The sequence below is a fragment of the Oxyura jamaicensis genome (assembly GCF_011077185.1).
Source record: "Oxyura jamaicensis isolate SHBP4307 breed ruddy duck chromosome 17 unlocalized genomic scaffold, BPBGC_Ojam_1.0 oxy17_random_OJ72560, whole genome shotgun sequence".
Lineage (NCBI taxonomy): Eukaryota > Metazoa > Chordata > Aves > Anseriformes > Anatidae > Oxyura > Oxyura jamaicensis.
The window spans coordinates 1-16,077 of NW_023304466.1; the positions used below are offsets into that span (position 1 = coordinate 1).

The 16,077-nt window shown below is 58.0% G+C and overlaps 1 protein-coding gene across 1 annotated transcript; it reads right to left on the reverse strand.

The window, feature by feature from the left end:
* Window positions 1–4,184: 4,184 nt before the first annotated feature.
* Window positions 4,185–12,931, reverse strand: NPDC1 (neural proliferation, differentiation and control 1). The gene is made up of 8 exons (XM_035312560.1): window positions 12,765–12,931; window positions 8,757–8,864; window positions 8,262–8,438; window positions 8,061–8,127; window positions 7,483–7,567; window positions 7,253–7,332; window positions 6,911–7,007; window positions 4,185–6,125 (listed from the first exon to the last, which is right to left on the reverse strand). The coding sequence occupies exons 1-8, from the start codon at window positions 12,847–12,849 to the stop codon at window positions 6,048–6,050; spliced, it is 777 nt and encodes a 258-aa protein (XP_035168451.1). The 5' UTR covers window positions 12,850–12,931; the 3' UTR covers window positions 4,185–6,047.
* Between the last annotated feature and the right edge of the window lie 3,146 nt (window positions 12,932–16,077).

Sequence of the window (16,077 nt, forward strand, 5' to 3'; positions counted from 1 at the left end):
CAGCGACGACCCCAACCCTTCGGGCAGGGCCGTGCCCTCAGCAGCTCCTCGCCGGGGGCTCGTCAAGGGCAAGAGTGGCTGTGGAGGGGGCTGCTTTGGGGACGGGAACAGCCGTAGTGGTGGGAGCAGAGGCCGGGGCATGACTGAGGCCTTGGGGATGGGCAGCCACTGGGACACTGGTGCCTTCGTGCACTGCTCGTCTGTCCCCTCCACCTCTTCAAGGCAGTGGAAAACAGGATCCAAGTGGCAGCACTCCGTGGTCGAGGCTGGACATTCCCAGTTCCCTGACACCGCAGCATGGCTCTACTCTCCATCGCTGTGCAGTGGAAGGCTGTGCCGCAGAGGCAGGCTAGAGGCCCCACAGATCTGGGTGTGCCTCTTGGGCTAATTGCAGCCTTCGCTATCGGGCTGATCTACTCCACAATGGACGTGCTTGATATTTTCTCTATCTCAAGGGCTTTCCTTTCACACTGCTTCCTCGCAGTGCCCCAGGTCGGGGGCACTATCGGGCCCCACTATCGGGCCCCACTATCGGGCCCACTATCGGGCCCCAGGTCGAGACATTTCCCCCTTCACTCCCTCCTCCCTGGCAGGAGCTTCCCAGGATGCTCCTCACAGCCAGCTGCTCCTGATGGCCAGGCTCAAGCTGGGATGTGTCTGCCCCATGACAGCTCCTGGGGCCAGGCAGGGCCAGGCAGGCCTGGTACTTGCTGACCTGCAGACAGAGCTAAGGCAGGGGCAGCCTGATCCAGCACCTTTCCCTGCTTATTAACCCGGATTACCGGGAGCTGTTGTTTAGCCTCTGCAGTCTCACACTTGAGATATGCCAAGGAGATAGGCTTGAGGAGCACCCTCCCCATCACTGTGTGCTACAGCGGTACTTCTGGCAGGCTGGAGATGAAGGCTGCTTGCTGCTGTTTTTTGCTGTTGTTTTCTGTGCATGGTGGCTGAGCAGGGGTAGGTGCCCAGGGCTGGCACCCGCAGCACCAGTGGCAGCCCATAGCCAAGCACAGGGCCCTGCTGCATGGGGGTAGTGGAACTGGAACTACCCCCTTGTAATGGTTTTCATGTAAGTGAAAAAAATGACAAAGTGAGGTGGATTTTGGGCCCTTCCTGAGTCCTGTGGGTTTCACTGGGCACTTACCAACCTGCCCCGATCCTGCAGGTCTAGGAGGGGACAGCAGACAAGGAAAATGACTGGGGAAAACTTGAAGGATGTGAAAAGCTAGTGGGGACGGGACATGGGCAATCCTGAACGAGTCCCGTGTTTTCAGGACCTGCCTGGGGTGAGAAACAACGGGTGAGAATCCTTCCCTCCAGTGCCCTTCTGTCTCACCGCTGCTCCAGTCACGGCTGCAGGTGCGTGTTTCAGCCGGGCCGGGGCCGTCCGCCCGGCGGGTCCCACGGGCAGAGTTGCGGAAGTCTCGCTGCGGGACTCCAATCGCAGCCATCAGCCCTGGCTCCTCCGGGCTCCAGCTGCGCCCCCAGGGTTTCAGAAGATGCCTCGGCTGGGCAGTAACTCCCCTTCCCTTTGATTTATTGTTCCTGGGCCGGGCCCCCTCCTCCTGCCAACCCGCTCTTTCTCTCCATCCCCCCCAGGAAGCAGCCCAAGCCTGCTGCCCGTCAAGGCCTCAAACACATTCCTGCTCCCTTTCATATACAGGCGGAGGGGAAGGGAGACGTTGACTTTGAACTGGCCCTTTGTAGGAGCAGGGCCCATTGTGGCGGTGATGGTTTTAGCTGGGGGATGTGGAGCGAGTCAGTGGGGTTTCTGTGTCCCCTGTACATTTCAATAGGGTGATCTCTGGGGCTGCGTAAGGTGGGGGTCATTGTGTGCCAGTGGCTGGAGCTCAGCATCTCTTTGCCCTTTCAGGGCAGATCCGCCTGTTCTGTCCCTAGGCTTGGGCTGCAGCCCATCCTGGCAGGCCAAGCTCTGTGATCAGCCAGATATCACTAGAAAAAGTTTACTGGAAAGAACTGTGCATGTCCTCCCCAGCTCAGTAGGATGGTAGCAAGCTGGGGCAACAGAAATGCAGAAAGATTTGTCTCCTTTGCTGGGTGTGCTGGTTTGGCACCGGTTTGCACTGGTTTGGAGACAGAAGATATTAAGAGAGTATGTGATCAAAGATGATGATTCACTGGCAATCCACAACACAGCTGTCAGTTCTGTGCTGGATGCTGCAGTTTCATGCTTAGTGCAACCAAGGCAGAGTCATATGGTAGGCTGCAGCCCTGCACTGGTGGGGATGGGGCACAGCTGGACCCAAATGTCACCATCTACACCCCAGAATCATCGGGGGGGGGGGGGGGGAGGTGGGATGGGGGAGGTGGGTAAGCACAGCTCCCCCATGCCACTGCAGTTTGCTTGGCTGCACCACAAGAGGTGCCAGGGCCAGGCATGCAGGGCCAGGCAGGAGAGGGCTCGCAGTAATGGGGAGTCTGTGCCCTGGCCTGTGCCTTTGGGAAGGGAATTGTGACTGAGGAGAAGCATTTGTCCCACAGTGGTAGCAACCTAGGAGGCACATCTGGGGAGAGGCTGCAGCCTCACACCCGGGTGGTGGGTTCTCAGGCTGCCAGGATAAGTGTTAGTGGGCTGGGGCCTTCCTGAGATGAGCTGTGCAGCAGCTCTGCCCTTGTGTGCTCAGCCTGTTGCCTCTGCTCAGCAGGAGCCCCTGCTCCCTGGGCTCTGTAAGCTGCTTCAGTCTCGCTGACCCCAGGAGGACAGGCAGGAGGCTTGGTGCTTACCAACCCAGCTGAGATAGAAGTCCTGGAGGATGGTTTGGTCCAGAGCTGTGCCTTCATCAAAGGGGACCCTGCAGTACAGGGGATCCTGAGGTATAATTTGGGTATCGCCCACATCACTGCAGTACCCAAATCTGCCAGCCCTTCCTCCCTGCCTTTTTACAGGTGGGGAAATGGAGGCACATGCAGACAGGGACTGAGCACAGCCCCTGTACCTGGCCTTGCTCTTTCCTGGGATGTCTGCATCATGGAAGTGTTGTTCCAGGACAAATGAATCCTCTGTGCCCAGTCATGCAGCAGAGGCATGACTTCCTGGGGAACATGGGGCTCCTGCTACTATGGGGCCCTGAGTAAGGGGGTCTTCCCATTGCAATGGGCTACAGGAGGAGCAGCAGGCTCCTACTCAAAGCTAAGACTCCCCCCAAAACTGGATGTGCTGTGAGAGGCTGTTGGGCTCTGAGAGCAAAGGAAAGATGAATCTGGGGACCTTGGAGGGGTGACCATGCAAGGGCTGCATTTTCCCAGGGGTGAGCCCTGGTGGGGCTTGGTGAGCAGGGCAGTGCAAATGATGGCCCTTTGTGCAACTGGAGACCCCAGTGTCCCCCATACAGTGTGCATAGGTCAAACACGCCAGGCTGAGACTTGGCTGGGGACCCAGCAAGTTTGGGGAGCCTGGCATGGTGGCAGGATGTGGGTAATGCTGGCCAGGTCCCCATCCATGGGGTGGCCAGGACAGCCATGAGCAGGCACAAGCAAAGCACCCTGACAGTACCCAGGTGGTTCAGTGATGAGTCAGAGAGTGACCCGCCCAGGGCTGCACAATAGCACCCGACCCTGCAGCACCGAAACCCGGAGGAGACGAGATTCTATCAGTGTGAGGGGGCTGGTGTGATCAAAGGGCTGGGAGAGGAGCTCCTATGGCTACACAATGGCTGGCGGGAGGGAGCACTTAGGGAGCCCTTATCTGCCAGCCCCACCAAGGTGTGAAGGGCCCGGCCCTGGGGGGTGAGAGATTATCAGGGTGGGAGGTTTTGCCCTGGGTGATTTAGGGCTGGGTGCAGGCAGACACAGCTGGGGGCTCTCACTCAACACCTCTCCAGGGAAATCTGCCCCAGTGGAGTGGATGTTCTGGCAAACACATACATCTGAGAAGCAAGAAAGTAAAATGATTCTTGCTGGGTCTAGGAAACCCCTGGGCATGGCCCAGAGAGTTGGCTCCCTGAGAGTTCTGCTGTTGGAGCAGAAGGGCAGGCTCTCTCTTGGGGAAGGTTTTGGGATGGGGGAATGGCAGCTGCCCTGCCTGCCCCTGGCACCCCCTGCTCCCCAGAGGAGACCCCTCCATACACACAAGGGTCCCAGCACAGGACCCACATCCAAGCACCTGCAACAGAGCAAAGTTGCAGCAGGGTGCAGCCCACCTAGCCCCACAGCACACACTCACATGGGTCTCAAACATGGTTGTTTAATAAAATCTCCTTTTAAAATAACTACAATCCATACAACAACAATGGTCTTGGGGAGAGGGGCAGCAACCCGCGTGTAACAGCACGGCGAAGAGAAAAGGATCTGTGCAGTGATGACTGCTGCCATTGAGCCCTGTGGGGAGACAACCCTGCACCTCCCCCATTCTAACACAGGGCCACACCACTGTCTCCACCATGCCATACCTGCTGGGGAAGCCTGCGCTGGCAACAGCTCCTGCACCTGCAATGGGCTCCCCTTGTGCAGCAGGTCATCTGTGGCTATGATGGTCCACACCAGGGGCTGGACGTGAAAACATCTGCAAACTCATCCCAGGCCCTATGCTGGAGGGCTTGTGGCCAGTGCAGCAGGGACACTCTGGGACTTGGAGCATCAGGCTCTGAGCAAGGATGTGCTTGCAGCGACTGACAAGAGCACAACTCACCCCTCTCCTGCATGCTCCACCCAGACATATAGACATGGGCAGAGGGTTCAGATGGGGCTCTGAACCCTAAGATGGACTGGAGGAGACTGTCCCCTGGGGCTCTGAACCCTAAGATGGACTGGAGGAGACTGTCCCCTGCCATGATGGGATGCCTGGAGAGAGCAATGGGCCAGGATATGTGGGGATGCTGCTAAGGGCACATGAGCTCCACTGGGCAAGGGTGTGGGTTTGGACAAGGGCAGGGGCCGGGGGAAATGCTGGCATGTGGAGGGAGCATTTTGGCTGCTCCTGCTCTGCACTAGGCACGGCTGTGCTTGCCCCACTGCTCTCACTCCAAAGGCTCTGTGTGGCTTGGGGAAGCAGTGCAGCAAAGACACTGTGACTTGCCTACTGCTCCTGGCCCCCTGCACGCCTGCCCTTCTCTCTCCTTCCTCCTCCACAGCTACACAGGTTTAAAACCAAAATACTTAACCCTTTTTGATTGTTCCCTGCACTGATGCCTGGGGTGAGATCCCTCTAGGGAATCCTCCGTCTCCAATGGGCACAGCCTGGGCATGGGGTCCCTCAGGCCCCCATGCTGGGGGGGGCGGGGGGGAGGAGGGGTGCGCAGTGGCACCAGGACTGCCTGCATCCCAGGGCCTCTGAGGACCAGCCCCAAAGAGGGGAGTGCTGGCCCAGGGACCCAGGCAGACCTCCTCCACCTGGCCAGGCACCACACAGTGTGGCCTCTGTGGCAGCTGAAGGAACATCGCAGGGAGCAAAGACTGCAACCTGCCTGAGCTCCCTCCTGCTCCTGCCTTTTGCTAACATGGCTGGGGAGAGGGGACTGAGCAGGTCCTGGTGCCAGTCAGCGCTGAAGCTCCCAGAGATGCCATCAATTCCTAGGAAAGTTTCAGTCCCTCCTGGAGGGGCTCTCAGCAGTTTGGCCCCAGCTGCAGCTGGCTGGCAGCACCCACTCCTCTGGGCTGTCCAGGCATCTTCAACACTGTTAGCCCTGAGCCCGCTCCCTAAACCCCTCTCCGATCGTCCCCAGCTGCATTGGGAAACAGCCCTTAGCCCTCTTCAAAGCACGACACAGAGGCAGCTCCATGGCCCCGGGGTCTCTGGCACTGATTGCCCTTGGGGTGCCCTACAGGGCTGGTGTGTTCTCCGGAGCTGGAGCAGCAAACAGATGGCAGGGACGCGATCACATCGGCAAAGAGGACAAGGACGCTGGAAATGGGGGCGACCCCCCCTCCCATAGCTGTTAGTGGGTGTTTATTGGGCAGGCGTTGAACAGTCTGGCAGAGGAGCCCACGCCCCTTGGCCCAGCATGGGCACCCTGTGGCGCAGGCCGCACCTGGGCCGTGCCATTCTGCACGCAGTCCATAGCGAGCTTGGGTGTGGGGAGGGGGGGGTGTTACTGGTGCAACTTGGAGTTTGGGGGGTGTAGGGACGAGTCGTCAAACAGCGGGTTCCTCACTTCCATTTCTCCGGTCTGCAGAGTGGGATGGAGGGGAAAAGCAGAAGGTCAGGGCCCTGCTGTGGGGCTGAGCCTCCCCATCCCACGGGACCCCAGCCCCAGGGCACAGCCCCACAGCACACAAGGGTGGGAGGCCACGGCCCCCCAGCTGGGACCCTCTGGCCACCCCAGAACAGTGGTGGGGTGAGGTGCTGGGCCGTGGGCCCAGAAACCCATACAACGATGTCCAGCAACCTGGCTGGCAGGAATGGGGTTCATTGCCCAGACTGCCATTAACTGCCCCTTAATGGGCCTGTAAAGATGTAATGATGACCCTTAATCTGGGCCCTGATGGCTGGGCTCCGCAGCCATTACCATGTGAAAGGCTCTTTCGGGGCCTCTTTGTGCTCTTTGTACCCAGGGCTGTTAGGAGCTGCCCTTCCCCAGGGTCTGCTTTGAGCTGCACGGTCAGAAATGTCCCCTCTGGGTCTGACAGGTCACAAGCTAACACGGGGAGTCACCCCTTCGCATGCCCACATCCCAGTGCAGCAGGCTGTCCCCACTTCCCAGACCCAGCCCCTTCTTGGGGAGCCCTGTTCCTGCCGTTGGAGTCCGGTGGCCCGTTGGGAACTGACTGGGAGACAGAGAGAAGGCAGAGGGACTGGACCATCTCAGGAGCTGATGAAGGACAAGTTTAAAAGGCTCTTTGTGATGAGCCACACATCCTGGGCATCTGATAGAGCCCATCCTACAGGCACAGGGTCCCCCCAGCACACCCTGCAGAGCTCACAGGTGCCCCAGCCATACCATGCCCACCTTACCGGAGCCAGCCCAGGGCACTCATACACAGTGAAGTCTCCATCCTCGTTCTCCTCATCGGATGATGCTGAGTCTGGCACCTTGGGCTCCTCTTTATGCCTGTGGATAGAGGTTGCAGACAGAGGGGGTGAAGCCCAAAGGGGTGATCAGTGGGACCCTAGTTAATGAGACATGCCACCCAGTGTGTGCCAGACAGCTGCTGCTGGGGGCCAGGGCCAGGGCCTGGGGGGTCCTGCAGGGACCACATGTTCTCATCACAGGCTATTGGGATCCTCAGCCTGTGGCATGTCTGGGGCAGCTCTGGAGCTGCTACAGCTTTCTGTTTCCAGGTAAAGGTTGCTTACTTCTCCATGGAGAGCATCTGCTGCTTTTGGTGCTGGTAGTGGTACATCTGGGCACTCTGAGCCAGCGTCTTGTCCCCAGGCTGCAGAGAGAGCGATGGCAGCTGTGAGGGTGGGGCTCTGGAGAGCCCCAGGCCCACGGCAGCCACATGGGGGGGTCCCCTGCCACGTGGGGGGACATATGCCTGGCCCAAGCACTAAAATCTCTGCAAGGAGGGAGGTGGGCACCTTACCGAGATCTTGTCATAGGGGAGAGGGCTGGCCATCCTCTCTGCTGAGTAGTCTGCTTTCTGTGCCAGCCTGACCTCCTTCTGCAGCCTGCCGATGGGAGAGGACAGCAGTGTCAGGAGCAACTCCAGAGGGGAGCCAGTGGTCCTCCTGGGGGCCCCAGCCCTCCCACACAGATCCCTGTTCTCTGAGATGGTACCTGTGACCAGCTGCACACTTAGACCAGGTGGCCCTGCCACTGTGTGGGGACCTGGTCACAGACACCTCCATCCTGCAGGCCATGGGTACATAGGGAGCTGGAGATGAGCCACCAACATGCCAGGGGAGTCAGCACCCAGTACCAAAGTGATGCTCACAGAATGTGCCAGCGCTCTCAGGAGCCATGGTCTATGCCTGGCATGGGGCTGTCCCAGCACTGCCCTCCAGCACAGACCCTGGTGGAGATGGGCAGTGGCATGTCTGCAGTGGGACCAGCAAGGACAGCTGTTACCTTTACTCCAAGCCTTCCCCACACCCTGGAGAACAAGCTCCCCCGGAACAAGGACACTGAAGGACTTGCCAGCACCAGCAGGTTTGTGCTTACCTGCACCAGCAGACTGCAGCCACGATCAGAGCAGAGATCCCAGCCACTGTGCACACCACGATCAACCCTGTGGAGGGGACACTGGGGTGAGCCCCAGCTGTGCAGCGCCCACCCTGCAGTGCAGAGCCAGCCTGGCCACTGCCAGCCTGTGTTTCCCAGGTGAGGGCGTGAGACCTCCCACATCTGTCCTGTAGGCCTTACCCAGCACCACGTCGTCATTTGAAGGGATGGGGGATGCCTCCACAGGATACTTTGTTGCTGCAGTGCTGGTAGAGGTAGAGAGGGTGGCAGCTGCCTTGCTGCCAGCTGGGCCCCTCCGCAGAAGCTCCTCTCTCAACCTGCTGGGCACTCGCTGTCTCCCAGTGGTGGCTGGGGTGGCTATGGGACAAAGCTGGCTGTGAGCAGAGCAGCATGCCTAGTGCCCAGCTGCATGCCTGGGAGGGATGCAGCTAGGAAAAGCCTGGCCCAAGTCACTCAGGGCCAGGAGCTGGGCAAGCAGGGGACATCCCTGCATGGGGAGGGACAGCAGCCTCCTCCAAGAGCAGGGCTGCACAGCGCCTAGCGGCTCCAGGCTGGCACTGTTGTTCTGTCCCGGCCACCCAGGGACTGGCAGGAGCCTTGGGTGTGATTTCCTGCCTCATCAGCTCTGCAGGAGAGGCCTGAGCAGAACTTTACCCGACTGGAAGTAGCACTTACTCCTGGGCTTGCCATCCTGTAGTGTGTGGGGGCGAGTAGCGTCCTGCCTGGCCAGCACGTCTGCCAGAAAATCAATTTCTTCCTCTAAGCTGGGAACAGACGTCCTCCCTACACCAAGAGAGACATGTGTGTGAGATGGATGCCCTGGGGCAACAGCCATGGAGTCACTCCTGTTATGTGGGGTGAGAGCCCTGCACAGAGGCTACATTGAGCATCTGCCTGAGAAGGGGCTCACATTGCTATTTAGAATCCAGCCCCAATCCAATGTAGCTCTCTGGCACACCGATGGTCCCAAAGCTGAGAAAGCTCCTAACCACTCTTTGTAAAGTTTTCATGTCACAAACTCTGGAGGCTGCAAGACAAGGAGCAACCAACCACAGCCACAACCACCTTCATGTAGGAGCCTGTGGCCCCTGTGAAGTCCCACAGGAGCAGTCAGCTGCCAGCATGTGCTGCTCAGGAGCTACCTTGTGTACCCCGGCATCACAGCGCAGAGCACAGGGACACACGCCAGACTGCAAGAGGTACCTGGAAGCTGTTCCTCTACTGTGGGTTGTGAGGGACAGCTCTGACAGCAGCAAATCTCCAAACTGCTCCAGGCCCAGAACTGCCATTTCAAGGCCAGTGAAGACACACCTGAATGTTGGCCTCAGTCCCAAACTTTCCTGTACACATCAGGGGTCTTGGAGTCACCCAGAGGGCTAGTGGCTGGGGGAGGCTGGGACCGTGCATGGAGACCCCTGCTGCTGCAGCTTTGTGTTGCATAGGGCTGAGCTCCTCTCCACCTCCATGGGGCTCACAGGTCACTCAGCCCTTCCCCGGGCAAGCATTGTGCTCTGCTCCCTGACTGCCACAGGCTCCTCCAGCCCCATGAGCAATGGGGTAGTGGCCAGCTCCTCCCCCAGCCCCACGCCCTGTGCAGCGGGGACCACTAGGTATCCCCAAGGCCTTGGTGGGGATTTCAAGGTTAGGCAGCCCCCAGCTATGTTAACCTGACTTGGTGAGGACCCGAGCCCTGAGCAGTGCCCCCTGCAGCACGGGGTACAGGCAGGTCCCTGCCAGCCTGGGGGGTGCCCACCTGCAGGGTGATAACACAGACTGGCAGAGCAGGAGGGGAACCACCACCCCATGCTTGCAGCGCCAGGCAGAAGGTATGCTCACGCATACGGCTTTTAACAGGATTAAACTCAACTTCAAAGCTAGAAGATGTCCCTGCTCCTGCTGCCTCTGCCTCTCAATTGCTGCATTCAGGCTGTCCCCAGTGGGAAGCCCTGGAGGGTAAACCAAGACATACAAAGGCAATGTGGTGCAGGCAGTTTGGTTCCCAGATAATTCAAGGTTATAACAATTACAGCTCCTCTGGAATTTGTCATTGCTTTGAGTGTTTGGAAATAAACACTGATTCCCTCCCAGCCAGTCACAAAGGCCCCTCTGTCGCCCCCGCCTACCCCTGTGACTCAGAGCTGCTGCTGTCTGTCTGCCCAAGCCAAAAATCAGTTTTAAACAGAGACACCAAGGGTCAGACAACATTAACCCACAGGAAAGGAAACCATGGCCAGGGCTGGTGCACCTCAGAACAGGGAGGTTGTGTCTCTGCACTAACATGACCCATTTAACCTGTGCTCAGCCAAGGGAGGCAAAGCCCTGATCCTGCCTGTGCCAGCACTCGCTGTCATACTGGGAACCTCACTTTGGTTGCTTTCTGGGATCATGTGCTTGGCCAGGTATCTCAGCACCTGCTTTAAACGTGCACACAGGAGGCTTCAAAATGAGTATGAAGAGCCACTGATCCCCCTGCATCCCTCCACCCCAGCTCCCCAGGAACCTCCCAGCCCAGCAGCCAGTCCCTGTCCCCATCAAGGGATGCTGCAGCTGGAGCATTGCACATGCCCATTTTGCCTGGCTCGTACACCCAGATTTCCACTGCCAAGGCATTTTGCAAAGTAGCGCAAGCTGTGAAGGCAACAGCATGAGGTTTGGGTCTGAGCCACCGGTGCCAAGCTGAAGAGGTTAGCACTGCAGTGCCAAGGTGATGACATGTGGCCAGGCTTCCCTGCCAGGAAGGGGTCAAGCAGGACAGCCCCTGCATACCATGGGGGCAGCCCTGTGCTCAGCAGGGACAGCCCTGCATGGGCTCTCTGCCACATTTAGGACTCCAAGGGACTCCAGGGAACAGCCCTGCCTATGTAGACCTATGGTCACCTTCAGCCTTGGGGAATCTGGGCTGTTATTTGTGCCTCTGGTAATGGGGTGTGCTAAAAAGAAAAAACAAACAAAACAAAAAATGCTGGAAGAACCATACAGAAAGGGATGAAAGCAGCTCCTGAGGTGCTCTGGGACACAGTGCTTAAAGCCTTTCCAATGTTTAAAGTGGCACTAAAATCATTAAAGCAGTTTTGCCATTTGCTCATTTTCAGCTTTGCTAGGAGATTCCAGGTCAGGTGACTCACCTGCATTAACCAGTTTTATTTCTAAGTTCCCTTTCAGCTGTTAAAAATCCCCATACTCCTATTTCACTTGGTTTGAAATGAATACAGACCTTTTCATTTTTTTGGCCATTAAATTTTAAAAGCATTTAATTTTAATAGCAGCAGAGATTTTCCCCAGTGATAACCATGTCTGCCAGTCTGCAGCATTTACAGGGCACAGCAAGCAGCAGCATGGCACTGACAAAGGATCCCACTGGGCACTGAGAGCAGTAGAACAGCTGCAGTGAAGCCCCAGACCAGCAGCTGCTCCCCAGGTGATGGAGCTGTAGCCCCAAACCTGCCCTGCTGCATTGGCAACTTTGGGGAGACCCCATATAGGGCTTCAGAGACCCCACCTTCAGCCCTGCCCACAGCTGGTGCCATGCAGTGCCCCTGCACGACAATTTGGGACAACTCTGTACGAGGGTGAAGGCAAACTTGGGGGCTGCTCTGTGTGTGGGAGCTCGGGGGGCTGGGATGCAGGGCAGTCTCTGGTAGAGAGGTTGCTGAAACTGAGGACTGAGCCTTGCTGAAGCCCAGGGGTGGAAACAGAGAGACCAGGGAGCTGCATGGGGGCCCATCAGAGAGAAGCATGGCTGCAGCTGTCCCCAGCACCTGTACCAGCAGCTGAAAGCAGCACCCACAGGGGAGGGCAGCCAGGTATGCCACCATGTTGCTGTCATTTCAAGGAGATACTTGCCATCCCATGCGCAGGCTGTGTTGTGAGCCAATACCTTGAGTTCCCCCCACTGAAGCAGAGTGGGCACGATGGACAGGCAGCAGACACGCAGTGGGCACCCAGGCACAGGGTGCACACCAGGCAAGCTCTGGGCTTGCATGGGGTGTGGGTGCCCTCTGACGGGGGCAGCCAGCACCTGCTTGCAGGCAGGCCCGGCTGGGCTGGCACGCAGTGGTGACAACCCCTGCCTGGGGCGCTCCCTGCCCATGGTCTGTGCCTGACTCTGCAGCATGCAGGGGTCTCACCATGTAGGCTCTGGGTACAGCAGAGAGCAAGAAGGGACATGTGCAGGCTTCTGCTCCAGATGGAGGAAACCTGGCATTGACAGTGTAAATATCCCAGCCTCCATGGGAAGTCATAAAGTTGTAACAGATCCACTTATTCACATCATCTTGCTCCAGGAAAGCAGATGCCTTCCCAAGTGCAGGGCAGTGCAGCAAGTGGAGCTGGGACCTCCCCTTCCCCTCTTCCCAAAGCGCCTCCCCAAGCCTGGTGGGGCTCAGCCCCACCTCTGCCAGACCCTGCCCTGCTGCAGGATCTGTGCCAGTGGGGGTGAGCAGCAGCACGCGGCAGCAGGGACCTGACAGTACAAGCCACATCTTGCAACCCTCAACACAAACCCACTGCAGAATGTTCAAATGGCGCGTGGATTCAGCCCTGCTCTTCCCACAGTGCGCTGGCAATCATATGGGGGCTCAGACCCCATCACAACCCTGAGGTGACCTTGGAGCAGGGAGAGCCAGTGAGGAGCAGGCAATCTGCTGCAGGATGCTCCACAGAGTCCAGTGCACCCCATCTCACCTCTGTGCTGGTGCTGCGCTGGGTACACCAGGATGCCCATGCACGCCGTCACCAATGGGAGGAACACGCAGCTCACGTGCATCATCCGCTTGAGACCCAAAGCAGTGTGTCTTGCCCTGAAAAGCCAAGCCGGCAGCGCACACAGCTGCTCTCAGTGCCGGCCTGGCTGCCTGTCTGTGTGAGTGGGTGCGCCAGGGAGAGGAGCCCTGGCTTCTACCCACACTCCTGCCAGGAGCTGCAGCCAATCATGGGAATGGTGCCGCATGAGCACCGCAGCAGCAGGGATTCCAGGCTCAGCGTCACTGGCAGTCACAAGTGTCTCAAGGATGCCTAATCCTTTAAAGGGGCTGCCCACACTGCGTGGGCAGCCCTTTTAAAGGGTTAGGCATCCCTGAGACATGGCAACCACCCTGTTTCCAAGCTGGCATTGTATCTTCCCCTCCACAATGCAGATATCACAGCTCCTCTGCATCCTTGCAGAACCTCCTGGTTGTACTGAGAGAGGCAGCCAGGAGCTGGGAGCTGCTGCTTGCTTCCAGACGGAGATGCAGGGTCAGTGCCCAGGATGCAAATGCAGCCACAGAAGAATTGGTGCCTCCCTGCCACCCGCTCTGCAAAAGGTGCTTCAGGATGCTGCTGGTCCCCTGAATGCTAAAAAAGAGGATTTGGGAGGGTAATCGTTTTCTTCCACACCTTTGCTTCAATGCCAGGCTGGCCTGCAGCAAGGGGCTAAAGTGGGAGCTAGAAGTTGGTGGTGTTGCTTGAAGCTGCAGCTGGAACAATGCTGGCAGCAAAGCCAGCAGAGGCACCTGCAGGTCTACCCCCAAGGAAAGGATGCTGCTGCAGCCCCGCATTTCCCTACCAATGCTGGCACAGAGCAGGGTTGCTATGGAGATGTAGGCGCATGTGCAGCCCTTCCTAGAGGGAAAATCACTCCCAAGACTTCACAGAACAAACCTCAGCCCTCTAGGAGAGCCATTCGGCACCCTTGGAAGCAGAGCCTGTGTGTGGAACACCTGTCTGTCGGACCCCTGCTGGCTGCTGAGCACCAAGCCCAAACCTCATCCCAGGACCTCCGCTTCTCATAATCACTTCTGTTTCAGCACAGTCTCCTCTGACTGACAGCCAAAAGGCAGCACAGAGCCAGGGCCACTTCACTTTGGTTTTCTTCCCTCTAATTTAAGGGGTGATCGTTCTACCAGGAGGTTGATGCAGGAGGTAGGAAGGACTGCCCCCTGCATATCTGCATGCAGGAAGCACGGGCTGGGGAAGACATCTACAAGTAAAGACAGCTGAGCCATGGGCTAGAGGCAGGGAGCAGAAACCTGTGCCAGGAGCCCTGTGCTTGAATGCTGCCCTGGAGGACTTGCCCCGCAATGGCTGGGTGCTGCCACCTGCCAGGTCCCCACAGCCTTCATGTCCACACAGGTCTCGCTGCCTTGACAGCACCACAGCAGGACCACAAAGGTGCACAATGCACAGGAACCAGAACTCAAACCACGCCCCCTGATGACCCCATCCCTCCAAAAGGCAGCATGTATTTGGAGGAACTGGCTCAGCCCCATGCAGTGGGCCCTGTCAAGGCACTGAGCAAGCCAGCAGTGGCAGTCCCTGCACATGTGGGACAACCAGGACCCCCGGCTGTCCCCATCTCCCCAAGGGAGCCCATGTGACCACCTGCCCAGCCTTCCATAAGTCTGGGGCCGTTTGCTGGAGGCTCGCTCTCCTGAATTGTTCATGGTACTGCTTGAAACGCAAACGCTGCCATAATGGACGGCCCTGACCTAGGAGGTGCATGAGCACTCATCCTCCCCACCAGCTTGCCGGCCTCCTGCACAGCCTGGCACCACTGCTGTGGTCTGCCCCAGGATGTGACAAGCTGCCCAGGAGATTTTGGGAGCTTCCCTGTCCCTGGAACTGCTGTGAAGGGCTTTGTCAGGGGCTGTTGTGCTGCACCAGCAGGGATGCTGTGTAGCAAGCCCCACCATGACCCAGCCCCTCAGGCCACTGCTGCAGGGTGCCACCATGTACAGGAGCTGGGTGCCAGGAGGGACCCTGTGCTCTGCTGGCCATTGAAAAGCCCCCAACCCTTTAGCAAGAAGGTTTGGGGGCTGGAGGAGTGAAAAGCAGGTTGAAAAGGGGCAGCTGGAGGAACACACTGGTATGGAGGGGACACTTTTGCCCCAACTGAAGCATCATGACAGCTCTGTTGCATGACAGTCGCTTCAGTGTGACTCTGCCTCCACCCTGCATTTCCCAGTAAGTTTCTGTGTCACACCTGTGGCTCCAGGGACCTGCCCACAGGGCAACCACAGGCACCCAAAGTGCCTGGCAGGTAACCACAGCTGCACAGAGGGATACTGGTACTCAGTGGTGCTCTGAGAAAGCTGCCCTTCCCTCCTCTGTATTGTTCCCAACTGCATTTCCAGCAGCGCTTTCCATGGACAGGGGGCCAGCTCTGGCTGGGGGGCACTGCCACCTACCCACCAAACTGCACTTACGCATGCACCAGGTGCACATGAGGGCCTGTGCAAAAGCATCTGGCACACAAAAGCCAAAACATGGCATGTGGCAGTGCAGTAGCAGTGTAGAAGCCCCAATCTCATACCCAGATCATCTCCAGTGACACCCCCGAGCAAGCAGTATGCGTGGGAACTGCCAGGTCCTGGCTCCTTCCCAACACAAAGAGGCTGCTTGACTTCAGTAAAAGCAAAAATAATTGGGCGGAGCTGTAGTTACAGCTTTATTTTGCCTGCATATTGAATCTGCAAGAAAAGCCTTGGGGGCGGCGGTGGGGACAGAACAGATGCTTGAAGCTTTCCAAATCACATGAAGAGTCAAATGGCACCCTAGACAACTCACATACCTGGCTCCACCTGCGCAGGCTGTGCAGGAAGATGGGTGTCTCTGTGCCGTGCGCATGCTGGGCAGATCCAGGGTGCAGAGTGCTGCATGCAGCCATGCTGGGAGCACCTCCATGTGCCACAGCACAGTGCTGAGTGGCACTGGGATTGGAAGACCACAGGTTCCTGCTCCTGGGGATGCTCTCCTCATCTCTGCCCTCTGCAGAACAACCCAGGCTGTGCCACACCCCCATGGTCTCTCCCAAAAGGAGCAGGGGGGACAAGGCACCCTGTACCCACAGTGCCCTGCGCACAGCTGGACAGGGCTTTCACCCAGCAGACTTCACGCTATTGATTCAAAGCCTTCACATGCAAATGCCAGGCTGTTAAAACGTCATCAGAAGAGATGGCACCCCAAAGCAGATCCTTGTCTCCATCTCGCTATGACAGCTGTTCTGTGAAGAATGGAC

Excerpts from the sequence above, each read along its gene's own strand:
- NPDC1 (XM_035312560.1), bottom strand. The coding sequence starts at position 12,849 with ATGATGCACGTGAGCTGCGTGTTCCTCCCATTGGTGACGGCGTGCATG. Across the intron at positions 8,865-12,764 it reads AGCGCAGCACCAGCACAGAG|GGAGGACGTCTGTTCCCAGC; the intron begins GTGAGATGGGGT and ends CTCTTGGTGTAG. Across the intron at positions 8,439-8,756 it reads ACAGGATGGCAAGCCCAGGA|CCACCCCAGCCACCACTGGG; the intron begins GTAAGTGCTACT and ends TTTGTCCCATAG.